General features: G+C 42.8%; 1 protein-coding gene across 1 annotated transcript in view; it reads left to right on the plus strand.

The window, feature by feature from the left end:
* Window positions 1-27,201, plus strand: part of SLC22A23 (solute carrier family 22 member 23) — a 109,338-nt gene that overhangs the window by 57,812 nt on the left and 24,325 nt on the right. Inside the window, 2 exon segments of the mRNA XM_066325351.1 lie at window positions 17,353-17,521; window positions 22,101-22,228. Of these exon segments, the coding sequence (XP_066181448.1) occupies window positions 17,353-17,521; window positions 22,101-22,228 (297 nt within the window).

A 27,201-nucleotide genomic window follows, 5' to 3' on the forward strand; every position in this document is an offset into this window, starting at 1 on the left:
CATTTGCATTTGGAGCTCATACAGCACTTTGTAGTGAGCTTCTCATGGGGAATGCAGTCATAGAGAACTTAATTTTTTCAGCCATGGCTTTGCTTTTTTTCTAATCCTATATAAAGTGCATTAGATCTTGGGCTTTGGATCTTCATACCCTCCAGTGTTTAACTTATCACAGGGATCAGTTAGTTCAAGGAGTAGTATGTATGGGAAATGCTGGGTAGTATTAGACTTCTGTGATTTCTTTTATCAAGTGCTTCATCTAAAAATCTTCAATACTTACAGACATCAGTAGTTATCTTAAAGCATTATGAAAACCAGACCTCACCCAGCCCATCTCATCTACATTTGCACGTGTATTTGGGAATTCAGTGCTTTGGTTGCTCACCTGACAAGGAGTGTGGTGAGGACCATTTTTCATGAACAGAAGTGTCTCCTCTGCTATGCCTGTGGTGCTTTGGTGACAAACATAATTCCCCAGGGCTGCACAACCAGTAGTCTTTCTGACATAACAGCTTGCTGTTGAGACAACAGTGGCACGTGGTGTGGCAGGGTTAGCCCCAAACTCAGGCTTTTGTTTTCCTCTTTATGTTTAAAGAAGGTGCCACTGATTGCTGCCATCCCTGCTCTCCCTATTTCATCTTCTCCCACTCTTGCTGAGTGCTCTGTTCCCCACATGGCCTCCATCATCACCCCGGTATCAAAGCAGCCCCAAGATCTGGGGCAGGGATGAGAGCCCTGAGTGGGTTGGTATCTGTGCAAATGCCCAAAAACTGCTGTGCTGGAGAGATGCTGCTCCTTGCACCACGGCTATGCATGGCTTCTTCCAGGCAACCTGTGGCCAGATCTAGTGTGCACAAGGTGTTCTCAGATACATGCATTTGCAGAAAGATCTGCCACTCCCCTTGCTGGAGACTACCAACTCCTGCTCTTACTTATCACTGCTTAAAGCATGCAGTAGTTTTGTGTATGTTTTTATTAAAAAAAGACGGCAACAAAACTAACCAAATGAAAACCCCTCTTTAAGGCCAAGTTAATTTCCTGTTCTCACTCCAAAAGAAGATGGAAAGAGGGGAGAAGTTCACTTAAGTGGAAGAACTGTAGTCCATTTTCCAGAAACGGAGATCAAACAGTACAAGTGTCCCAGCAGCAAACAGCACTCTGTTAATCACACCCCAGAGAATTTTGCAGTTAGCTGTTTTCAGACATGTTTTTAATTAATACAATATCTTAGTTCTGTTGAATTCAGAATGAAATCATGTCTCAAATATTGCTTGTTGCTCTCAACTTCTAGCCATCTGAACTTGAGAAAACTTGCTTCAGATGTTGTGGAGCCCGACTTGTGAATCTTTAGGAGACTGGATATTTTTAATTAAATTCTTTTTGGAGATGCAATGTAAGTCAGCTGCATTCTGATGCTTACTGATACTGGAGCATGTGTAGTTTTCCCTTTTTCTGAAGCATTATAAATTGTTTCCAAAATCCACAGGCCAGTTGTAGTTGCCCTGCTTGAGTCAGGAAAGTCAGGATGTGAAGATGAAATACTCTTCCCTCAGCCCACCACCTTTCTGGCAAGATGTGAAAGAGAAACCCAGGCTACCTTATAATGAAGATGTGTTACAGGCCACATTCATAACTAGGTAAATTCACCATCTCATTGCAGAGCATGCGGAGGGGTTTTTTTGTGGGATTTTTTTGGTTGGTTTTAGTTCGGTTGTTTGGGGTTTTTTTTATATTTGCTGATTTTCTGAGCTGGAAAGAAAGCATTGCAGTGGATTTGTACAAAGCTGCTCTACCCTGTCCCAGGAGCTGGCAGACCCTAAGCAAACAGGAAGAGACAGATGCATATTAGAGAATCAGTAGTTTTTGTGTCAGGCTCCTTTGGTGATACAAGGTAGGTAGTGGAAGTGTGGATAAATATTAACTGACTGCATATGCTGCAGCACGTAGTCATTGAGTGGTTTATGTGTGAAACCATGGGTGGAAGAGGCTGGAACTGAGACACTTTCTCCTGTTTGATGTGAAATACCTGGTGGTGAGAGATATAATCAAGAGAAACATATTCTTAGAGTGGTTGGATATTTGTAGGGGCATGCGTGGACGGCGGGGACAAGGTACTCTGCAGACCTGAGATATTCTGGAAACATGTGGTTTTATTGCAAGGGTCATGGGTAAAGAGGGCTGCTTTCAGCCACCAGCCTCGGCTGAAGGGAAGCCCTTAAACAGAGAGGGAGAGAGAGAGGGGGGCTATGAGGTAAGGGAGGTAAGAAGAGTGCCGGGGTCAGGGCGGTAGGAGAGAGGGAGGTAGAAGAAGCAGAGAGAGAGAGCGGGCAAGAGAAGGGGTGAAGAGGCAAGAGAGGAAAAAGGGGCGAGAAGAGAAGAGGCAAAAAGGTAAGCAGTAAGAGAGCAAGGACCTTGTTCCAACACATTGTATCTCCTTTTGTGTTGAATATTCTAATTTACAGTGACCAACTGACGCAAGATACAAAACCGACAAACTTTGCATGCAACCTACGAGAACTACTAAATTATCACATCATCCTACATTCTAAACTCTAAAGAATACTCATCTACTTTTTCCTTGATGCCTTGGCTGGATAGAGGCAGACTGCATTCTTGGGTCCTTTTGTTTTCTGTCCTTTAACCTATCTCCAGTTAATCACCGTCTTCCTGCCTGCCATGCCTACGTCTCAAAGCTGGCCTTCATTTCTGTTTCACTCACAGATTTTGTATCTCCAGTATTTCTTACCAGACAATCACATCCATAAGCCCTTCCTGTCCCGTCTTTCCCAACAGGTATTTGCTGTTCCCTTTTTTAATTAAGCCTTGTCTATTGCACTTGATGATGCTCACAGTGGTACAAATGTCTGTTTGGCTCCTTTAACATCCAACATGTTTTGTTCAAGCAAAAATAGCATGGTCAGTCACTAAGTGGAAGCACAACTGAAGAGTTGGGTCCAGGCTAACTTGTTTCACAGGCTGAAGGAGTGGTTTTAATGTAAGACTCCTACTGGGCATACTTTCATTAGCTGAAAATGTTTGCAGATGCTGTGATGATATGGTCTTTCGACATCAAAAATCACATCCGAAGTTATTTTTCTGGAGCTCATCTTGATGTTGGCCAGTTGGGTGCCTTGTTGTCTCGTGTTTTGTTTCTATCATAAAAAAATTAAATTCAGGTATCTTTATAATTACAAATTCCTATCTGTCTCTGAAATAAATTGTGCCTCCTTTGCATGTTTCTAGGATATTAGTGAATTATTGACTACTGAGCAAAAGGGATGATCCTTTAAACATGCAATTGAATCTGGTGCGATGTATGAAAATTAATGGTGAAGCTTAGAGTTTTAAATGTGGTATAAATATTTTTAATATTTAGACATGAAGATGTCCTTAATAGCAACAAATTCAAGCATTGTTATTTATTCTGCATATCTCTGAATGAATTCAGTTTCTCAAAAAATGAAGCTTAGAGTTTGTGTATTTAAGGCCTGTACTTGAATGCAAGGACCTTTGTTACGTTATTTGTGATTAGGTGAAGGAGAGCAAGTCTGGGTTTGGGGGATTTTTTTCTTCCTCCTTAACATTTTTTCCCCTCTTTGTTGTGCTTGTGCAGGCATTTGTTCAAATTGAAAAGTCAGCTCTGAGTCTTTGTACCTTCTAGGAAGGAAGAGCGTGCAATGATTTTTAAAATAGAAAATATTTTACATCTGTTGCTTTTATAGTTGGTTTTATATGCTAGCTACTGATAAGCCAGTAATAAGTCAGTGCAAGCCCTGCACGCCTACACTTTTCCTTCTTTGAACACAGCTTGGATATTTTTTGCTCCCCACTCTCCTGTGTGTGGTGAGCTGCACAGGGAGTTTTCCTGTGTTGCAGAAAGATTTGGAATGGATTTGCCACACTTCAGATTTTAATCTTCCTTGATGTTTGCAGATGATTCTTTGCCAGTCAGCAGGGTCAATATTAAAACCAAGCTATGCTGCCTAAAACCTATCAGTGTCTCCAACTTCTCATATCTGGAGTTCTGAAATTGGCTGCAAATTGAGTTCCCTTGAAGGGAGGAAGGCCACAAGTGACAAGGCTCAGCCATCTCCAGCCTGATAGCGAACTGCACTGCCAGCCTGGGGCAAGGCAGGGGCTCATGATTTGTTTTGTTTACTAGTGTTTATCTTCTCCTTTTAGGGGCTTGCATACCACTTTCTGCCAGTCAAGAGTGAATAGATTAATGTGGTTAAGTTGTCCCTGGTTGGTGGTGGTGTTATTATATCAATGTGTTGTTCTCAATTCTACGCCCTCTAAAAAATTAGTATTTTTCTTTCTGCTTCCATTTTTCTTTATGTGGTTATGCAGAAACGTTGCTGGTGATACCAGGACAGCAATGGAGAGGGCAGCCTGACAATAAGCTCAGAAATTCTGTCAAATTTCCTCAGCACCTCTTTGAAATTTTCTTTCAAATCCTCAGCCTTTCTGTATCCATTCGTTTCCATTTCAAAGGTGGTCTGCCTTTTAGTTGACTTTATTTTAATCAAATGACTGTGAGTACAAGGTTGTGTTGTGGATGTGTTATTTATAGCCCTACAGCGTCAGGTGCAAAGTGATCTTGAGCAACAGCTCCTGGTCAGGTTGAAACAAAAACCACATCAGGGTGAAGGTTATAGGAATGACTTAACTCTGTGTAGACAAAGGTGCAAGGGTGTGATGTCTGGATTTTGGGCTAAGGGAAACTCATTACTGGTAGTGAAACTGTTGGGGGCTGGTTATGTGTTGTTGGAGCACTTATCCTCTATATTTACTGGCAATTTACCCTTGGGCAGTGAATGTTGGAAAATACAAACAGGGGGAGGTGAGGGCAAAGGAGTGAGCTTTACTGTATGACAGCATATCTTGGTGCCCTGGGAGCTGCAAGCCTCTTGCTGGAGAGTGAAACAGAGGGCAAAAGCTAATTAGCTGCTTTGAAATTTTTTTCTTCATGAAAAAGTCATTTTTTATTTCGCCACCAGTGAACTGGTTCTGCACAATGGTTGCAAGAAGCAGAGCGAGCAAAATTACAGGACCCTTCCCCGCTTGCTGCTCTGGGATAAGGTGGTACCTGTGCCCTCTCCCAGCACTGTGGTGAGATTGTGTACAAACCTCAGGTTCTGTGTGGTTTGGGCTGCTCCCACATTTGTGATTTCTGGTGCAGATGTCTGGCACCTCACTTATCTGGAGCAAGTCAGGGTGTTATGTCACCCAGCCTTTGTGAATGCCTGACATTTCCTCTCCTTTGGGCAAGAGCTGGAAAGGAAGTTGGTTTATTTAGAAAAGAGGTGGGTTTTTTGTTTACTTCTGTCCATTCATACCCGTGTAGAAAAGATATTCCTGCTCCCTTGTGAAGCATCTGGCTAAATTATAAATGTGAAGAAGTGGCTGAAGAAATGGCTTAACTGAATTGTTACTTGGTTGTTAATTTTGTAGCTCTGATTTCTAAATTCTGTATTTCATTGTGGCATAGCCATATATAGTCTCATATTGCTGTTAAAATAAGCAAGTAGTGATAATAACAGAAGGCTTCATTCTTAAAAACTCGAGCTTAAATTTGGTGTTCTGCATTGAGGCAGGCACTGCTGAAGGAAGGTGTTTCCCCATGCAAGGCCCTCAGGAGCCACCTGGGGCAGACCAAGTGCTCAATGGTTCCAGCCTGAAATCCAAGTTTTCCAGTTCCTCCACCTCTGGCCCTGTTTTTAGATGAGAAAATGGTCATTAAACCTTCCCTGTGTTTGGGAATGTCATGAAAGTGGACAGGGATGTATAAAGAGTCCTGCTTACTGTCCAGTGCCAGACAGCCATGTGCAGAGAAAGCCTCAGCTTTCTCTATGGGTCTGGAGAAATTCTAGTTTTGATTAGAAACAACACTCAGCAAGACAGGGGAGCAGCTTTTGTCTTCTCTGCTTCTGTAAATGTATGCAAATGTAAGAGAACATTAATTTTAGCTTTTCAAATTATGTGTCCACAGACTTCGTTTCAGAAAAAAACAGGTATTTTGGATTTAGTTATGCTTACTTCTCACAAAACCCAGAATACCTTTTGGATATAGCTCTTTAGCTGGTAACTTGGTAAAATCTGGATATAAGGTACAAGGTGGTTTTCCTAATTGGACTGTGCCACTTGTTAGATTTCTAGGCAGGAATCAGTTCCTCCTTGGCCCCACAAGTGTTTGAGAAAGTAGTTTGTAGGTTTGTGGCGTGAATGGTCTGCCCTCCTTTCGTGGGGTCTGCTTTGCCCTTGAGCCATGTGCCTGGTGCTGCTCTGGAGAGTGTTTTGTGTTCTGTTGGATGTGTGGTTACCTGATCTGGGAAATAGTCAAGCCCCTGAGAGACTCCTGTGTTGCTTATGCCAGGAGGAATACCTGCCCACAGTGTGCTCAGGTTTGCTGTGTGCCTGCAGGTACAGGGACCTGCCCTGGGAGGTGGTGGTGTCTGAGCCCTGCATGGGGCTGCTGGTGATCCACTGTCACACCAGGAAAGGCCACCAGGATTTTTTTTTCATTCCATCTCTCAGCATTTTTCTCATGGATAGGAATTCTCACATAGTTCGCCACATTCCTTTAGGTGGTTGAATACAGTTAGGAAGCAAACCGGTGTTTGAGTTGAAAATTGTTTCTCAGCTCCTGTACTTTTCCAGTTCAGCCCTTTTTATCCCCTTGCTGGCTCTGCAAGAAGACACAAAGGAAAATTTGGAGACAGTAACTGAATTATTTCTGTTGTGTCAAGCAGTGGAATGATTTATTCAAAGCCGAGTGTGGGAAGGAAATCTGATATGATGAGCCAGGAGCAATCCTTCTGTTAATTATCTCTCTCCTCTCCCATGACCACAATATTCTTTCTGTCATTCTTTCTCACTCTCCCATCTTCTGTATATTTTTCTCTTGCTACATAAGGGTGGTAAACATAGGAGGTTTTTTTGAAGTCCCTGAAACTGTTCCCTGAGCAGGCATTATCTACACCACACACCATATGCAACCCTTGCACAGTAAACAGTGCATAAGATTCATGTTGCCATTTATGTACTATAAGCAATGTAAGTATTCATGCACAAACAAAAATACAAATAATGGAGGAACTGCTTGCAATGTGCGTTTGGCTTCAAAGTCAGTAGCAGAAGTTACTGCAGAGAGAATTCCCTAAGATCCTCTGGCCTTAAGGGTACAGCTTGATTGTCCCCAGGCTCTGCTGGGAGGTCTCCTAGACAGCATTACCTCTGCCCACAGCTCTTACCTTTGGCTTTCCACAGGTACAGCAAAGGAAAAGGCTTTCCACAGGTCCCACCACAGGTACAGCGAAGCACCACTTCACAGGAGCTTGCATTTGAAACAGAAAATCACGTAGAGAAATAGTTAGGTACTGCTAAGGGAAGGTTAACAGCAATTCATTCCATATATCTTCACAATTTTAGCTGTAGCTGTGATGTGTACAAAGTCTACTGCTGCTGTAATCAAAACAAGTGAAATCCGCTTTCATGAATTGCAGCTGGATTCTTTCCAAAGAGCTTGGTTTCCTTTTAATGTTGGGTTATTAATTAGCTCAGCAATTCATTCTAGTTTTCCTTGGAACAACTCAGCAAGTGTTGCCATATTTGAACTCTTCTGTAAGTGGCAGGAGTTTTCTCAGAAGAGATCTTTCACCACAGAAGAGCAAACATACCCATGGGAGGATGGCTTCTACTCAGGAAGATCCATATATTCCTAGCCTGCTTGCCAGCTTCCATGGAAGGAAGATGTGAAGAAACACGGTCTTTCTCTTTTCCAAAGTTATTGCAAAGCAATAGGAGGTTTTTCGTCCATTCAGCAAAAACATTTATCTCTTACCTCAGTTTTAACAGAATATGTTAGTATTTGAAACTGATGAATCTACATCTTCATCTTGGCTGTGAGAAACTCTTGAATAAACTCATACATTTTTCAGGGTTGATTCTGGATAAACTTTGAATCTCAGTGGATGTTTCTGGGTGGTCTGGTTTGGTATTGCATATACATCATTAGCACAGCAATATACATGGAAATATGAAATGCTGGAGGCATTGCAATGTAAATTCCCTTTTTATTGTTCTTCAGTTCTAATCAGGTTTTACCAAATCAAAGAATTCTGGTACTTAACAGGAAAAAAGCTTTCACACTGGTTTTTGTAAAAATAGCAAACAAGAAATTTAAGAAATATTCAACCTTTAGCAATTTTGAGGTCATTTTGTGTCATATGTGACAACAGCAAGTGAGGAAGGTTGCACTGTGTTCACCTCTGTGTGTGTGCACCTACAAGTGCTAGCCTGCTGAGTTACCCTTGGCTGGAAGCAGAGATGTGCTTGGAGACGGCTGGAAAGGAAATGCCCTTTCCCTGACAAGTTTTGTGCACTGTCACTGAGCCCACTGGATTATGCTCTTTGCTGCAGAGCTGCCCACAAACCAGCCACAAGCAAACCCCGCCGCACAGAGCACTCTGTGTGCACAGAGTGGTGGAAAGTGTTCTCTTACAGAGAGGATGCATTTAACATAAGGAATAAAAGCCTGTAACCAAATGCTAAAAGCCTGTAACCAAATGCTTAAGACTTGATTTTGAATGAAAAGTAGAATTTTCATTGCTTCAGGAAGCAGGTTTTTTCCTAAGGTTGGATGTCATATCTTTTTCACTTTAAAATCAATTGACCAAAAGGAAATCTTCACTGGTCCCTCCTCTTTTTTCCCTAGAATTTTTTTTTCTTTCCTTATAGGAATGTTTCCTGGAAGATAAAAGCTCATTGGGAAGTGAAAGAGGAAAAACAATATCTGTACTACTTCTATCTGTGCACCATCTGCTTTTATATCAGGAGATGTTTTCTCACCATCTATGCATTTCCACAGCCTCTTCTTTTTGTGTCCTCATGGGATACAAATTAGAGGAGATCTGACCAGGGGCTGTCCTGCCTTGTTCTTACTCAGGCACAGTGGTTGTGTGCAGTGTTTGGCATGGTTTGGCATGGTTGGGTGGGTATCCCAATTCTGTCTGCCTGCCTTTGCCTTTCCCAGACCTGTGTCAGGGTTAATGCTGAACCCTGGAGACCAAGAATTATTAATGTAAAAGTCACCCCTTAGTCTGAGTGGCAACTCTTCCTCCAGTGAATGCATTGTTGCTTAAAGCACTCGAAGTATAGCAGCTCATTGGCTCTGCATCCCTGCAGTTCCCCTTTCACAGTGTTCATTAAATATCTATCCAGAGTGCGTGGCATAAATCTTTAAAAACGAGGGTGCCCTGGGGGCCAAATGTGTGACAGACTTTCACAAAGAGGCTCGCTAATTGCTCTTGATTAAATCGCCTGCACTTCTGCTGGCCCTCGGTGCACGCTTTCAGCCAGCCAGCGCTGCGGAGTTCAGGGCTCTCTCCGACATGGAGATGCCACCTGAGCAATTCGGGTCCCCTGAGATGGGATGGGTTATTCAGGGCATCACCCTAATTTCCACTGATAGCTTCTGACACACAGGGGGATCGGGGGAGGAAAAGGAGCTGGGGGCTTTTGCCTTTACAGTTGTGTGGGTGTGTATGTTCATATATATGCACATGTGTGGGGGGTTACAACTGTATTTACAGCAGTTTCATAAACAGCACCCAATGTTTGCTCAGACTCCGTGTGTCTAAGCCCATGGAGGGCTGGTTATGAAGTTGACACAGGTGAAAGGAGCAAGGTGCTGTCCCAGAGTTGTGCCTCTGGATGTGAGATGCTACAGACAAGCTGTCTCCTTTTGATCTGAGGGAGAGGGTGCAGGGCAGAAAAAGCTTTATTACGACCTCAAAAGTACTAAGTACATTTCTTGGTCCTCCATTTAGTTTTCTTCCATGCTTGTCTTTTCTGTTTGATAAGCTAGGCTGCAACCAACTCAAGTCTCCCATGTCAAATTCTTGTTAGCAATATGCAGTTCTGCTGATGACATGCTCAAATCCAGGACTCAGTGCATCTATTCACTCATCCAACAGCATGATGGTAATGGCAAAAAAATCCTCCTTGGAGGAGCACCTCACTTGAGAGCAATGCTTGCAGAGAAACGGGCTGCCTTGCTGTCTCAGTGAGCTGGGAAGTGTTTAATAGACCTGAAACAAGGTGTTAGGCTGTTATTTCTTTGTTCTTGCTTCTTTGAGGACCCCATGATCCATCTGGAGGTTGCAAACTGAGCTTTTGAAACAGCTGCTGTTGGAATATTTTTTGCCAGTTGGTAAATTAGGAGATGTGCAGACTTCCAGCTATTGAATTTCTTCTCTGTTCTTATTTTAAGTAGCAACAATATTGTTAAAAATTCGCTAACAAATACAGATGCAGATCCCTTTCAACTAAAGCATCAAAGAAAATGAGCTCCTCTGATACATCTCACATCAGTTTTTGTTTCAGCTCCTCTCATACACTCCTGTCAAAAAGATGTCAGTAATGATTTAGATCCTGCTAAGAGAAAAAGCGCCAGCTGTTGTGAACAGCAGAGGTGTTAGGTTTGCAAAGCATCGCTGTGACCAATTGTGCATTTCCTCTAGAAAAAGCCACCTTTTTGGATCAAAAAAGAGTCCCGTGTATTTCTGTGCAATCTTAGGTTTTTTGCAAAAATAAATAAATATTCATATGGGGAGTATATGGAAAGTATGTTAAGGGGGAGTAGGGAAATTTTAGACTGGAGGTAGACGAGAATTTTTTCTCTAGGTGGCAATTAACATACATAAAAACATATGTCATGGTAAAGCTTTTCAATCCTTTTTTAATTGCATTTAAGTTAAGTCATCTTTATACTGAAATTAGTGTGTTCTGTATCTACCCAGTCCTTGTGGTCTTTGTCACTGCTGTTTAGGTTTCCAGGGGCATTCTCCTTGTGTTGTTTCATAATGCTGTTATTCATGTACAGGAACTGTCACCAAAAGTCAGTGTTGGCTGGGAGCTGCAGAGATGCTGCTGCTGCTTTCCTCTGGAAGTAGGATAGATGGCAACTGCAGTGCCTCAAATGAGATTTAACATTTCTTTAGGTTTATTACTTTGTGAGTGGCAGGCAGAGTGGTGTGTTAAAGGTTTCTTATGCAGTCAGCCTTCTGTTTTGTAAGATGTTGTTTGTCTTGTGCGACGTAAAACTCGGCAAATACAGATGCCATGGGATGAAGGGAGGAAAGACACATGCTTCTTTCTCTGCCACTGCTGCTCCTTGGGAGACAGCTTGCATCCAGAGCATGGTTGCAGACATCTCTGCATCCCACACACTGTTCAGGCAGCCTCTGCTCAGGATCTCCTGTCCCTGGAGGAGCCGAGGTCAGCCTTGCCCTGCCCTGCTGCATGTACATTGTGCTTGGGAAGCCCACAGCTCCTGCAGCCGAGTTAATGAGGATTGAGTAAACACCCTGCATTGAATCCAACCTGGCTCCATGCTTGTGGTCCAAACCCTCTACCTGTGGGTAGCTACAGACTGTCTGCAACTCAGAGGAGAGCTCCTCCTGAAATACCCTGACGCAGTTGAGCAGTACCAGGCCTGAAATAGAGATGGTGTGTTACTCATTTGTGCCTTACAGGAGCAAGTAAGGCATGTGGAAAGTTAAGAGAGGAAAGGCTGCACCTTGTGTTTAAGTTGGATTTTGCATGAAAGGTGTAGCTATATTTACTTTTTTCATGCTATGCCTCTCTCTGAGTCTTCATAGTGTATCTTAAGGGTATTTTGTCTGGCATCAGTTTTGGCACTGTCCTGGCCTTTGTATACCAAATGATCGTCTGATTAAGTTTTGATAAGAAAAAAAATCTGTTCTGATTAGATATTTCCCTATCAAGATAGCTCCATCCAGTAGATCCAGGCTATCTATTGAGGTCAGAAATTAAGTGTGCTGCTTTACATCTGGTGAGGTGTTGTGCTGGCTGCCTGCCCTGGTGCCAGCCTGACAGCTCCAGCAGCTCAGCTCATGTCAGTGCTCAGGCGACTGATTTGACACATGTTAAATGTGTTAATTAAATGGTGGGCTAGCATGTGTTTAAAAACTCTCACCAAATTGATGATGTGTAGAAAAGTACCTTTGAAGGAGCAGCTGTGTCGCTTCACAGGTGTATTTTAGAGTAACTTCTGTCCTGATGTGCTGTTGGGGGAAAATAATACTATTACTTGGCTGTTGGAGGTTCAGTCTATTACCGTTCTCATTTCTTGGCAGTGGATTGGATTTCTCCAGAGAGGAAATTAGATTTTTCCTTCCCTTTCACTCTGTCTCTGTCCTGTGCTTACATCAATTGGTGGTTGTCTGTGCACTGCAGAGTGTGTGATAACCTTTACTTCCACGAGTTACTTCATTTGCTGTTCCCTAATAAACTGTATTTACACGCGATGCTTCTTTCCTTCTGGTGACAGCAAAGGCAATCAAGATGATGCGCTCCTTGTCTAAATACATGCAGGAGTGAGTTCTGGCTTAGCCTGGGCCATTTCAGCCAGGGCTGAATCAGAATTGTGCTAATTGAGAGATGAGAAGTGTGCTTAGGCCGTGAGTAGGGCTTACAGCTCTTAGAAGTTTGTGTCTAGTAACCAAGGGGAAGTTTGTGTATATAAGCAGATATGCTGGATTTTATTTTTCTGTCCCCTTAGCAGCCAGCTACAAACTTGTCTGGGAGTTACTGATAGTTTTTGCTGCAATTTTATCTGGTCAGCTAGCCAAAAGCTAGCTTGGGGGCCGTGTTATTCTAGGAGTATCCAGTGAGATGATCTGTTTACAGCAGAAGGCAAATCCCGTAGAGAGTATTGGAGGAAGACAAGGCCCCAGAGGTTTGAGAGAGCTTGGTGGGAATTAGGAAACACAGCAGCAGGGACAGGGTCACCTCCCAGCAGTCTTCAAGATCACTGTGGCAGAGGTGGCAGAGCTCATGGTGCCAAAAGGGTGACCTCAGGGAGCACGGAGGTGGTGGGATGTGCTGGAGGTGCTGAACAGCTTGGGAAACTAAATACGCTTAGAGGTTTTTTTTCTTTCCTTTCGTGCTCTGATGAAAAGCAGAGTCCAAATGCAAAATTCTTTCTCAAGGTCACATCCTGCGTTTGACTTTTGGCTGAGCAGAGCAACTGCTGGGGCTGAGGCAAACACAGCCTTGGTGCTGTAGGCTGTTACTGCCACTGGGAATTTCTTATGTCCCACATTTTACACCTAAAGCTATGCTGCCTGAGAATTCTTCTCAGTCTATGAGTGTTTTTCACCTGAGTCTCATTTTTTTCCTCCCATCTGAGGCAGAGAAACATCTCAGAGGGGTGCTTAGATGGAAGGAATTAAGAGTATTGGGTGTGCAGTAATATGGGGGAAACTGACAGAAACTGGGGGATTTTGTTTGGGTTTTTGGTTGTTGTTGTTTTGTTTTGTTTTTTAATATAATGTGCAACTGTGAGTCTGAATCTAGAATCAGACCGTCTCCTTGGGGATTTTTTTCAGCGTGAATGCTGTTGGCCAGACTTCAGGTGCTTTGTCTTGGCCATTTTCTCCAAGGGATACTCCTATATAATTACAGTCTTGGTGACTCACAGATGGAAACTGGGCAGGGGAGAGCATTGGAAGGCACAAAAGGCTGCTACCTTGTGGTTTCAGATTAGCTAAAACTTGGGCTGCAAAACAAGAATTTCTTTGTGTTTTGAGTCTGGAGATAGGCAAGTGAATGCTACAGAGTTGTTCAAGCAGTGCAATGTAGCCTCTTTTTCCTCTTGCTATGCTGTTTGCAAATGACTTAACTTCTTTATTTTTTTTTAATAGAAGTATTTGCCTTTCATCCTTGTGCAAATATTCTGAGAATAAATGTCAGCCTTTTAAGACAAACGAGAGGGTTTCTGAAATCTGAAACAGATTGTTACCAGTGTGCAAGTGCAAGATCAAGTGAGAAAGGAGAGCCAGGATGTGGCTCTTGGTCCTTCAATGCGACAGCTTGCCTGGTGGGATTTGGAGGAGGTAGGCTATGCAGGGCCATCCTCTGTGGCTACATGAGCTGATGTTAACCTAGTAATACTGTAGTTCTTCCTGGTCTGTATGTTCATAGACTGCTCCTTCCACAGCTGCATGTGGAGAGGATAGGATAAAAAAGCTAATTGGAAAGGGGAGAGGGCAGCATTTCAGATGTCAGGCTGTGGCATACTTATGTGGTTTTATCTCACTTTCCTGTCTTTTTTTCAGAAGAGGTTGCCTGAAAAACTGTTGCAAAGGATACCAGCCCAGTTTGTCAGTCCCGGGGAGAGAAGCTGTTAGCAAAGACATTTTGCCCTTTCTGATGTAAAGTCCTTGTACCTCCTGTCACCAGTGCCTGTTGCATTTGCATTGGTTAACCTGTTGTCTGACCTGTGGTTTTGCCTCTGCTGATGCCCAGGGCAGGGATCTCCTGCACAAGGCAGTGGGGCTGAGCCCCCAGGGTGCTGCAGAGGTTCTTCAGCAGTTCCCTCACTCACACCCCAGTGAGCCTGAGAGCTCGTGGGCATAACAGGACTGGCCCCAGGACCCAGTTTCCACATTTCCCAGCCAGAGGTGCAATATGCTGAGTCTCATGTGTTCAGTGCCTTGTGCCTGGGGTCCCTGTGGGCCCCACTCTGGATCACACCTGCGGTAAGACAGCTGCCTTCAGGCTGGGTTCTGCTGGCAGCAGTTTTGCCTTAGGGGTTGTCTGGGTCTGGGCTTGTTAGTCCATTGCTGCTGAGTGCCTGCTGACTGTGAGAGAGTTTGTCCCATGTGTCCTGAGCATGCCTGATTTCAGTGCAGGATGGATTTGCAGGCAGGATTCAACTTGCCCATAGGATCACTTGCCTGGGACTTAGGGAAATTATGTCTCTGGCTGAGCTGCATAGAGTAGAAATGTTGGGCAAGGAAGCAACATCTCTTACATGCATGTCTCCTTGCCCACACAAAATTTTCCAAGTAGAGCAAATAAATGGATGTATCTGGGAGGTTTTGGTATTGATGATAATTTCTGCGATTAGCATGTATGACAGTTTGCTCTGTGCTCCACAAAGTAACTGAGATGGAAACTTTTTCATTGATTTGGGGAGCTGAAGCTTGCTTGCTCCATTTGCCATGGGTGGGTAAAGCTCATCTCAGTCTTGCAGTGGGTTTGTCTGAGTCAGTAGTTCTGTCTGGAAGTTGTTGCAGCCACAGAGGCCTCGTGCCTGGGTGGCCCCAGTGTGAGCATCAGCTGGGTGCCTTTCCTGCTGCTAGGGCAAGGCTCCTGCAGAGGTGGGGAAGGGTTGACTGATAGATGCCTGCTAAAAACTGCAGTGCTGAATCTTTTATCATATAAAATTGAAGCCAGATATGTTGGAAAGTCAGTAGGCTGCCCTAATGTGTAAAAGATTTCAACAGAGTTGTGGTATTTCATATGCTGCTGGTGTTTCTTCAAAGTCACGCTCACCCAGCTACAGCAGGGATTATTTTTTTGTCATCTCCAGCTTTTTAAGAGGAAAGGGCAGAAACTGATTATATGCATGTGATAATCCAGAGGAAAAAAGAGATGCTAAACAATCTCTGAAGCTATTTCCTTTCTATACAATTAATAACTGCTGCATGTGGAGTTTTTTACTGTGCATCACTGACTTAATAAAATATACTTTTATTATTTGGTCACCTCTTCCTGACTTTATGTACAAGTTGATATCTCAGATTGGTTTTTTTTCACCTGATACTAACCTGAGCAATGCAATTAAAATGCCAAAGCCTTATGTATCTAATGCAGACTTCCTGTTTCTATAGCAACAAAACTCGACCTTGTACTTAATGAAGGAATATTGGAGCGTGAGTAACTGTGACTTTAAGGTTTAGAAAAACAAAGAGAAGCACTTTACATTTGGAGATTAGAGAAATAAAACGGAAGTGACCTCTTTGCATAGAAAAAAATTTCCTAGGCTTGGGATACTTCATTAGTAAGAATGAAACCATATTAATGTATTAAGGAGCTCTATGTTTTAATCTTGTTTACCAAATTAAAATGTAAAAGCTGTTTATAGCATGTGAGAGTCTTTGAGGGCTTTTTCTCTCCCTTTTCGTTTCCAAAGCTGCTGTGCTTGTGGTTAGGCTAATGAAAATTTGGGCTGCCTTACAACAGATACATTTTCCTTTTGTATTGGCAAAAATCCATTGGTAGTTTTTTTATTGGCTGAAAAGAAAAGGAGCAAAACATGTGGTGTTTAGTCCTACATTTGATCTACAAGCTAGTTCCTGGTCAGTTAGTTTAAATATGTGTTACAGTGATAAGTGCAAACTGCAGGTGAGAGTGTGAATGAAGGAGCAGCTGTCATCTCTTCCTATTTTCTTACAGCTTTTCAGTTAAATTTTTAATAACCAGTAAATTCTAATTTAAAACCACCATTGGAAACACCCTATAGAAAAGCAACAGGGCTGACAGCAACATATCATGAATGTTTACAGGCCTCTTTCTGTATCAGCATTCCAATAAGTGCTACACAACATTTGTGGCAGGTTTATTGAGCTAAAGTATTAGTCTGTGCAAGTGAATATGGGCAAATGGGAAATATGAAATAGAGGCTTCTATGACAATCTCACTGGTGAAAAAGTTTCCACAAGCTAGTCCAATTTTTGTATTTGCTATTTCGTCCGTGACTTTTTAAAATTTTGTTGTTAGGCTGTGATTCTGATAAATTCATCTTCTGACTGAATAAAGATAGCCAGAATTCAGGGTTTAAGGAAACGCTTGGTCTAGTGAGCTGAGTTTTATCTACTCACATGTCACAAGACAGCTGAGGCAACCAAAGATGCCAGTGATGGTGGTAAATCACCCCACAGCAAAAGGAAGGATGGGGGACAGGGTAAGACAGATGGGAGGTTGGCTTGTTTGAAAGTTGATAAAGATAAGCTGTTGAGAAAAGCAAACCCAGAAACAACATGCTCAGCAAAATCCAGCCTGGAATTGGCTGAGTCGGAGCATATTAAAGCTGTGGGCAGGTGGTATCCCGTTTGTGCTGGGAGCCTGCATCCTGCTGAGAGCTGTGCTCTTCCACCTCCCAGCAAACTGTTTGGAAAGGCAGGTGGTGTCTCTGAGAAGCGTGAAAAAGGCATCACCCAAGATCTTTGGCTTGTGTTTAATTAAACATGCCCTTTTAAAAATAAACACCTTATTATTTGGTAAAATGCTTCTCTAGGCAGAGACTAAAGGAAATCTGGCAATGAGGATACAGCAGTTATATGGAAGTTGCAATATTTGCAGCACAGACACCTGTTAATGGGTTTCTCTAAGCCTAAATATGGGATAAAACAGAATGTATCTGATTCTGCATAGCTTTGACCAAAGCTCCTGAAGGACATGAACTCCCTTCAGGTTTCCTAGAGATGCTCTGGGGGTGTCTTTGGTGGTGGGGGCTGATTGTCTGTGTGCTCTGTGTTTCAGGAATAGAGCTCTGTCCTCCCGGGCACCGGTTCATGATCACCATGGTGGCAAGCTTCATCGAGATGGCAGGGCAGTTCCTCATGCCAGGGCTGGCTGCCCTCTGCAGGGACTGGCAGGTCCTCCAGGCAGTCATCATCTGTCCCTTCCTGCTGATGCTGTTTTACTGGGTGTAAGTATTTCTTCCTCCTGCCAGCGAGCTCCTGGTGTTGGACTTGGGAGATGCGCCACAGTTGGGAAGTGTGTGTGCCTCACAATGCGTGTGAGCCTTTCCCTTTGTTCTTCCATTCACCTTGTGCAAAGGCCTGATTTGAAATAAGAAAGAATAACTTCATAATCCGCTGTAGCATGCAGATACAATACGCCCTGCAATACAATGGGCACCTGGGAGATGGTCCCCTTTCACTGAGGTGAAATTGTACTTTGTTATTATTCTGGCTGTCACTTTGCTTTTAAAAGACTAAAATAGTTCTTGAGAGGATTCATCCCAGCCTAGCTGTCATCAGATTGTGACTGCATGGCTATATTTTCCCTTAATACCTGTGTTGTGGCTCTGGACTGACACTGTTGGTTTCTTTGAGCCAAGAAGAGTTACAAATAACATCTGTCAGCCCTGTAACAAGCACACTTGGACGTTTTGTGTGCATGTGGTAGTCAGCCATGAACTAGACCGCATTTTGCCCAAATTAGCATATGCTATGCTGAAGTCTGGGTAGCTGGTCTGTGCCAGGCAGTGGCTCGGGATTGTTCCTACAATGAATTCCCCACTCCCAACTGGTCACACTCCTCTCTGCCTGTGACACTGTGGTGTTGGTACGGCTGCCCTGAGAGAAGTAGGATGGCTTTCACCTTGGGAATAGTGCCAGGTCCATCCCCTGAAGCATTTTACCATGACTTTAAACATCCCAAAAACTCCTTCTTTATTGTTTTGTCTTAATAGTGACACGCAGTGGTGCCATATGACAGCAGTGTTGTAGAAAACCATAACAATAAGAACACTAGCAAGTCTAAAATATTTATTTATTGTACACTGAGAAAAATGGGGAAAAAAGCCACTACTCTGCCCAGGACCAAGCTTGTTAGGCACCATGGGGGGCTAGGCTGCTAGTTGTAATGCCTGACAAGTTACAACATGTAAAAACTTGTTACAGTATGTAACAGTTGTATTTTTGTATTAACTTCTTACAGAGCCCTCCTGTGTTGACGATGGTAACCCCCAGTGGGGGTTTCACTGCTTATTCCCGAGGTAGACGTGCCTCAGCATGGGCAAAATTCACACTCAGGAGAGTTACAAGTCCCTTGCAAAATAATGGCAGTGGAGGTGGGGGGTTACCCCTGTATTCCAACATACAACTTTTAAATAGCCTCATCTTGACAGTGTTAATCTTGATGAATAATGAAGGGTGTTTTTGTTAATCTGTGATGCTGTTCTTCCTTCCCTTACCTGTGTATGTTATACACATGCTGGTCTGCTCCAAAGCTTCATGTAGTAATGCCTGCCAGCTGAAATACCTGATGTCTGCCACTGGGTAAAACACTGTATCAAACAGAATATTTACAGACATTTGTGTCCAAAATGATGGACAGTACTACAGTACTGTAGTATGGAGATGCCCAATGGACGTGGGGGGTGGCATGGAGAGCAGGCATCCCTCAGTAGTCTTCTGGAGGCCACGCATTTTCCAGGTAGTTTGTCGGGATCTCACATTCCTGTTGAGAGGTCATTCCTGAGGGACATTGAAAGGGGCAGGAAATGTTAAAATTTATTCTGTAATCTGCAAGAGCTCTGTGGCTTTTTAGCTGGGCAGGGCAGCCAAACCAAGTCAATTAGTCCCCCTTACATATTGTGGAACCTAGCAGCTTGATAAATAATGGTAATAGCCCTAGGATCAGGATTTGTTTTGCCCTGGGTTTTTGCATTTGCAGAAATGAACCTCGGTTGGGATGCCTCTTTAATTATATTGTCAGTACAGTATGTACTTTTCTCTTAGGCTTTTTGCTTCCATCTGTTGCATATTCTCTGGGAAGTGTTACCATTTTATTACCTCTTTCTTTCCTTCCGAATGGAACATGGACCTGCAGCATGTGTTACAGATGAAGGAAGAAAACTAACTGATTGGTAATAAAAGAAGAACTGTAAACCTGCACTGCTTGTTAATTCTCCATCATGTACCCAAAGCAGTGAGTCCAATAACAGATGCTGCAAATAGCCCCTGCACTGCCTCCTCCTTCCTCTGTACTTCCCTTACTTCCATCTCCTGCTGTGAGAGTGCTGTTTCCCCCTCCGGGCTGGGGCTGAGCCTTCTTCCCACCTCTAGTTTTGCTTTTCTGTTGGCCACATGCACGTGGCAGGCTAGACTGTCCCCAGGAGGTGTGTGGCTAAGTGCATTGGGAAGCTGGGCATGGATGGGGGAAAGGGGAGAGGCAGCAGATTTGTCTAGGAAGGATGGGCAGATGGGCTTGGATACAAAAGTATGGAGCAGATGCCCCTACTGGGATCTTAGGTTGCCCTACTAGGATCTTAGATCATTTTGAAAGGGCAGAAAGACACCCATGTAAGCCAGATGTGGGCCCAAGGGTTTGTGACAGGTGTATAAAGGTAATTTAATAGAAGTTAGACTCCTTTCAAGTGTGTGTGTATTAGAGCCATAAGGGAAGGGGGGCTCCAGTTATACAGAGACCTTATTTCTTCTCCCTTGTACAAAGGAAGCTCCAGACAGCATGATGCCATGAATGTCAGTAAAGATATCAATAATTAGAAATAAACTCCTGCTTCACTCTAATCAAAACTGAAAGAAATAGGAAGAACTGGCTAGTTCTTTTCTGGTGCTTTTCGACAGGATTTACTCTTGAGGCAGACCCCTGATTGACAACACATTGCAACTTTTCCCTGGGCATCCAGTTCCCATCTGCATGGAATCACAGTTCTCCTAGCAGTTACGTGTGGTACCTTCCTGGTCTTTGTCAAGGATTCTTCTCTCCTCTTAGGAGTTCTCAAACTTAAGATCTTTTTTCCCCCAGTGTGCCTTCCCCATCTCCTCTCCCAAGCAGCAGCAGCTGTGGAACAGGAGATGGAAGTTTAACCCTACTCCACCTTCAGTTCTTTTCCTTGACTGTAAAAGCATGGCCCCATGACCTGGAGGCAGCAGACTATCAACCAGCTATGCAAGGAAAATGCTGAGGTTCAGCAGGAAGGAGTGCATGCATTGGCTGTGGTTCACCAGGAACAAAATGCACGCCTTGGAGCAGGAACACTGAGGGAGCTTGGTGTACTGCTCTGAGGGAGACAGGAAACAAAGGATGGAGTGGCACAGAGGGGTTGTGGTCATGCTCTATTTAAAACAATGCAGCTGATGGGAACTGTAAGCCAAAGGATTGTCCCAAAAGGTGACCATCCTCATGGTTCCTTTCCTTTCCCTACATGTGGGTGGTCATCACAGGACTTGTTGTTTGAACCTGTAAGCAGACTTTTGAAAATCTCTAATTTATAATCTGGTGGCTAAGGCTGTACCCTCTACAGGACCAAGGATGCAGAGATTTTGCATTCAAAACATTCTTAGTGTTTTAAAAAAATGCCTTTTTTTTACAAGTCTTTCTGCTGGAAGATGTGCCAAATCATCTGTGCAGGACAAGGGGTAGTAAGTATGCTGTCAAGCTAAATGGCTGTCATCATAGTTGTTATATATTTTTATTGGCTGATACAATTCAGATTATAATTTAGTCTGCCTGATTTGTCCCCTTTTTATTTCTTTCTCCAAGAATACTTTCTCTGTCTTGGACGCTTTGCTAAGGTGTCTTCCAAATTGTATCAGCCCTCAGAGATGGTACGATAATGATGCAATTGGCTGCTTAGAAGTACAAGAACTGGGCAGAATTCGCAGCAAAGATCAGTGCTTTGTGAAGGAAAATTGAGATTTTATTACATATTTGAAGTTAAAATTAGTTGTTAAATTTGGTTTTAGTAAAGTCTTTTGGAAGAGTGGTAAAAACAATGTCTTAATATGAAAAATATGTATTTAGAGGGAGATATTAAATTCTTCATGTCTCTAGAAGTATGGGAGGTTCTGGGAGTTTGTTCTAAGAGCTGTGTATTTCTTTTGGTTTTGCATTAGAAGAAACGAATTTGCAACAGAAGGGAGAGTGACCAGTAAAGCTCATTGATCTAGTTAATATCAGCACTTGAAAGAAACAACTGGATGGAAAATGGACTTTTTAAAATGTGTGCATGTACATATTTTTAAGGCAACTAACAAAATATTATCTTTAGTAGGGGAAGCTTATCATTCTAAGAAGTAATTCTTCTCTTTCATCTGTCTTTAAAAGAGAACCCAGATTACTTCTGTCAGCTGTTTTCTTTCTTTGCTCTGAATTACCATGTGTGAACTGAGCATCTCATTCACGCCCTTCTTGGCAGCAAATACCTACTGCAGACAGCACTGCCTCTTCCTCTCATTTCTTTCAAGTTATATTAATGGACAGAGCACCTGTAATATGTTATGAAATTCCAGTGTGTTGTATATTTCCGTGTGATAGGATACTTCCTCTATGATTTATGAATCAGGGTAAAAGGAAGTATCATAAATTTGCACATTCTGAATCTGTTTTCCCTCATTTTTGTTTCATAAGTTATTCTTCTGTATTTTGAAATAATTACATAGCTTCTGAGTGGTTAAATGAGCAGCTAAAGCTCTACCAGTTCATCCTCTGACAGAAACTTGGAAGCAGCCCTAACCTGTTTTCCCTCTTTAAAGTATTTTCCCAGAGTCTCTTCGGTGGTTGATGGCTACACAACAGTTTGAGGCATCCAAGGAACTGATCCTTCAGTTCACACACAAGAACAGGATGAGCACAGAAACCGACATCAAAGGAGTGGTGCCGGGTGAGTTGGACAGACAGCTGCGAACCCCCAGCTCTTCTCTAAAGGCTGCACGTAGCATTACTGCCCAGAATTAAATTATCTATTTATTGCCTGTAAATCATCTCATTCATTCATTCATTCATTCATTCTGCCTTTTTGAAAATCCATTCCAAACTCCAGCACTATGTTAAAAACTACGTGGCCTGTTGAACAGTCCTAGTAATTATAGTCTTGTCTTGCAGTGCCGTGTGTCTTTAGAGACATCTCTTGAAGAATTTTACCACGGCTACAAGAGTGCGTCTTCAGCTCTGTGTGCCTCTGGAAACTGTGTTTTAAGGAAGCTGCTTGCTGGGATCCTGCCCATCACCCAACACTTACTCTGTTGGTTTGGAGAAGCAGCAGCACTCAAACTCCCTATTCTAAAGTGCCAGCCCCATGGGAAACCTAAACCACATTAGAGTTTCTCTTTAAAGCTTTGCTCCAAGAGCTGGTTTGCTTTCCTCTCCTGCATCGTCTGAGTGATGCTGCTTTAGGGATGGGAGATTGCTGCAAGTGACAGTGGTAGGGTACAGTTTTTGCTTGAGAGTTGAAAGTATCAATTGGTTTACTGATGTTTTTAGAAAGAGTTGGCTCCCTTCATCACCAAAATTGTCACTGAAATAGCCAAGATCCTGTCTTGCAGGTTGCTGTGCAGAAGAGACTCTGTGCACATGTGTATGTGTGTTTGTCTAATTACAACAAAGGCAAATATCTTCTGGATCTTTATCTCACTAGTGCACCTGTCAGATTTGGTTCAGACCTCCCTTTTCCTTCTCACAGGCTTGATTCTGCCCATAAACACTCATTTTTGCAATGTCTTGATTCTGCCCATAAACACTCATTTTGCGATGTCATTTGCAATCTGTATCAGACTACACACTTGTCAGAGAATGGTGGACACATTTTCCCCACTTTTCCATCACTACCTGCTCTGACCCTAGGGGCTGCAGGGGAACCTCAGCCAGTAGCTCTGCCAGTGGGTGGAAGTGATACTTCTGCACTTGTCTGATCCTTGCCAAAGGTCTCTGGGGTAAATGTAGTTTCTGTCAGTCAACGTTAAAGGCGTCAGTCACCACTGGAACAGGCTTAATCCAGGACAGAAAACTGTCACCATTAATATCAGTGCCTAATGAATAAAGCTGTCTCCATCAGTGAGGGATGAAAGGCACAGTTCAGGATCTCTGGTGTGCATGCCCAGGTCATTGGTGTGATTTTTGGTGCAGTCAGCACGCTGGTGTTAATTAGCTGGCTTGCATGTAATTGTGTGTCTGGGGTTACAGTTCCTGGATCTGCATCGTGCAACATGGCTTTGCAGTGTAAATGCCATTTGTCTGGTAAAGTTCTCAAAAGCATGAGGGGTGTATGAGCCATCATTAACCTGTTGGTCTGCATCCCCCCAGCTCATTTTTTGCAAGTCTTCCTCAGAATAAATGATGGATCTTGAGAAATGATGGGTCCCTGAGCCAACAATTAGCCTTGGAGTTTCCCAACCAATTCCGACATTTGGCTTTTGTCAGTCAGCTTCTTGAATTTGGAGATGAAATCAAATGTATTTTAGGGAAAAGAAAATACAAATTACCTGAATTTCCTTTAAGGAAAATAATAAAGACACAACCGTGTGCTGGAGGGATTTATTTAAGATGTGTATAATGATATTCCCCATGGAGGAATGCTAAATGTCAAAATGGCTTTTATGACTGTTATTTGTGACTGATTACTTTTCTCAGCAGTTTCATGGTAGGAGTACACAGGAGAACATTCCTGTTTAAGGAGGGTGAAAAAACAGAGCATTACTTCACATCTTAGTACTATGGATCCTTTGACTGCAAATTCATTTAGACATAGCAGTTGACAGTACAGCACCATTTGCAATTTATAAATTATTCAGAACATGGTCATGATCATTTCTGCCTCCTTGTTGATGATGGGGTTGTTGAGGTTTTTTATTATCTCTTCCCTCACTTTTATTCTTTAAACTCTTTCTGCAGCCCCACACTTTAAGACTTTTCTGATGCAGCCCTGGAGGGAAGCTGCTTTTCTATAGCAAGAGTAAGAGAAGAGCAGTATCAAAAGGATGAAATAAGATTAACTACGAACTACTGAAGGAAGGACCACCTCTCTCATTCTGGGTGCATGGGGGTGTTGATGGTCTGAGTGAGGACAGGAGAATAGTAGGATTCTTGAATTAAGAATGTAATCAAGCTGCAGGCCTTGTGTCTTGCAGTGGATCAGGAAGGAGGAGGAACCCTTTCTCTGCTCTTGTCTGCTGTCATAACATGCCCATTGTTGCTCTAGCATGGAATGGGTAAAAAAATGGTACTTGTCTGGGAGAAAGGATGCCATTGAGCCTGATGCAGATATCCCTTGTTTTCCCTTGATTCCATTGTTGAGTTTTCCTAACTGTGTGGAGGGATTTTGTTTGTGATTTGTTTTATTCTTTGTTTTCCATCTGAAAGGGCTGGAAACTGTTTTGCTCTAGTTCAGGGCCATTGTGTTGCTGTTTATTATTCCTCACTGCATTGTTGTAACAGCCTCCTGCGATCGAATTACTCCCAATGCATTTAAATGATAAACTGCTCACTTGCAGTCCCTTCCAGCTGAAAATCCCACTGTAACTTTACTCATACATACCAGTCAAATTAGTGTATCTGATATAACACATCATTACAGGAGTTACAGGAATTTCATATAAGCCTATTTTGGCACTTCACGTGAGTTCCATAGCAAAAAGAAGCAGCATTCGAAGTATTTCTGGGATGCAAGAAAATTTAATTTTGAATTGTTCTCCAAGCAATAGGCAGGATGACTCTCTTTTCTGATGAATCACACCATTTCCACTGCCTGCTGGAAGATTTTGCTCGTCCATTTGGCTACACTGCCTGTAGTGGAGAGTGCCACTGACCATCTGTAGGGCCTCTTTGCTCCATGGGGAGCTGGCCCATGTGGGGAGAAAAGAAAATGAAGCAAAATTTATCTCCTGTTTTTGACAGTCTTTGGGTTGGAGAGCTTGCCAGTGCTCCCCTGGGAGATGTCTCTAAAGACAACAACTAAAAGTCCAGACAATGATGCAGCTGAAAGGTCCAGCAGCTGCCGTAACAACCTGTGCCAGGAGAAAATGAGGGTGGGCAGCTGATGGGCAGTGCCCAGCCAGCAAGATGGAGTGGGAGTGTGCTTACATGGGAAACAAATTAAAGACAGACAAGGGATGCTGGTAGGAGTCTAGAGTGTTGTAAATTTACATTGCCCTTATCTTCAGTAGCCTGTCCCAGAGCTGGTGGTGGTTGCATGAAGGGACCTTTTTCCTCAGCAGCTTTAAGTGGCTTTATTTTTGAGTACTTGGTGTGCCCTGTGATTTTGTGCAGGAATAATTTGCCTTTTTAATGAGATTTTTGGGTTTAGGTGGTTGCATTTTCTTCTGAAATGCTTAAGAAACATAGGTAAATTAGACCTGGTTAAATTACCTCTAGTATGTTTTGACTCAAAATTTCACCAGTTGGCTTCAAACTTTACCCTCTTCTAGAAATAAAAGTTTAAATCTGCTTTTGCATCAAGGAAATTATTTTTATTCAACTGTGAATTGAAATGCCATTTTTAAAAAAATCTTGCTGAATTTTGTTGACAAATATTTCAAAACATTACCAAAAAAGTCAGCTTCAGTCATGAGCAAATTAAACATTTTGGTAATATTAATTCAGAATGGATTTTTCACTACCAGTTTCTCCAGAACCATCTCTTCCTTGATCCCTTGTAGAATGAGAACCAAAGATATATTTCAGTGCAGCTGCAGGACAGTAATTTTGAACTTAGTGTCATAAATGCTGAGGAAGTAAGAAGATTGTTTAACAAACAGGAGGAAAGAGTGCTTAGGGGAGTTGGAAATCCTAAAGCACCAACCATATTTACACCTTCTGAAGGTGTGTTACACTTTAGGTGGCCTTCATTATTTTGATAGAATGCATTCTTTTTCTTTGTGTGGGGTTGAAGGGTCTGTTTGTTGCCTGGAACAGATTGTCTGCTGCCAGCTGACCTTGGCTACACCAGCACCCAACCCTGCTGTGTTTGAGCATCCAGGAAATGCTCCACTTGAGACCCTGCTGTATCAGCAGCTACCCAAGTGTCACATGTGATGCTTCCATGAAAACCCACCCCTGTGCACTTCTCTTTGGCTTCCCCTGTGTGGGGAGACATTTCAGGTGTTCCTTAACATGAAAATAACTGCTTGGCCAGGCTGATAAACAAAGCTCCCTTTTTGCTCCTCTCTGGATGGAAACAAAAGCCAGTGGTGCTCCTGTGGGGAGAGAGGTTATAGCTGTTCCTTCCCAAAATTCCCTTCTAAGCTTAGAGAAATATACTGATATAATCATGAAAGGTGGACAGCAAAGGTAAAGCACCCAAATAGCTGCCAGTACTTGAGCATGCAGGACACAACATGGAAAAGATGAAGGGGTACGGCGGTGATAAGTACTCTGTGTGTGTATGTGTATGGATTGCAGTTGGGAAAGCTGTGGTTTTCAGGGAGTTTCCCTCTGAAGAATAAAAAATTAATTATCATTCACCTTTCTTGCTGCTGAACAACATGCTGCCATTACTTTTCTTTAAACATAAGCTATTTTTCTGTTTTGTTCTGCTGTATATTTTTTTTTTTCTAAGCATGAGGCTTGAATCTATGTGGTTATATGCATTTTCCTTTTCCACTGAGTAAATAGCAGAGGGAAGGGTGAAAATGCCTTGTGTCTGAAAGTCTCTTTCCCTATCAAGCTTTACTCATAAACTTAGACCATCACGCCTATCACTACACTACTGGTGTAGTGATAGTTCCATGGTGATAGTGAAGTTCAAACCTGCCAGATCTCCTCCTTTGCCAGATCCAGTTTCTTGGGTGTTTAATGGTGTTAAACTTAAATGTTCCATGCAGCTCACAGAGGGTGGTCAGGTAAATGTGGGAAATGTAGTTA

Source organism: Sylvia atricapilla, chromosome 1, assembly GCF_009819655.1.
Source record: "Sylvia atricapilla isolate bSylAtr1 chromosome 1, bSylAtr1.pri, whole genome shotgun sequence".
NCBI lineage: Eukaryota > Metazoa > Chordata > Aves > Passeriformes > Sylviidae > Sylvia > Sylvia atricapilla.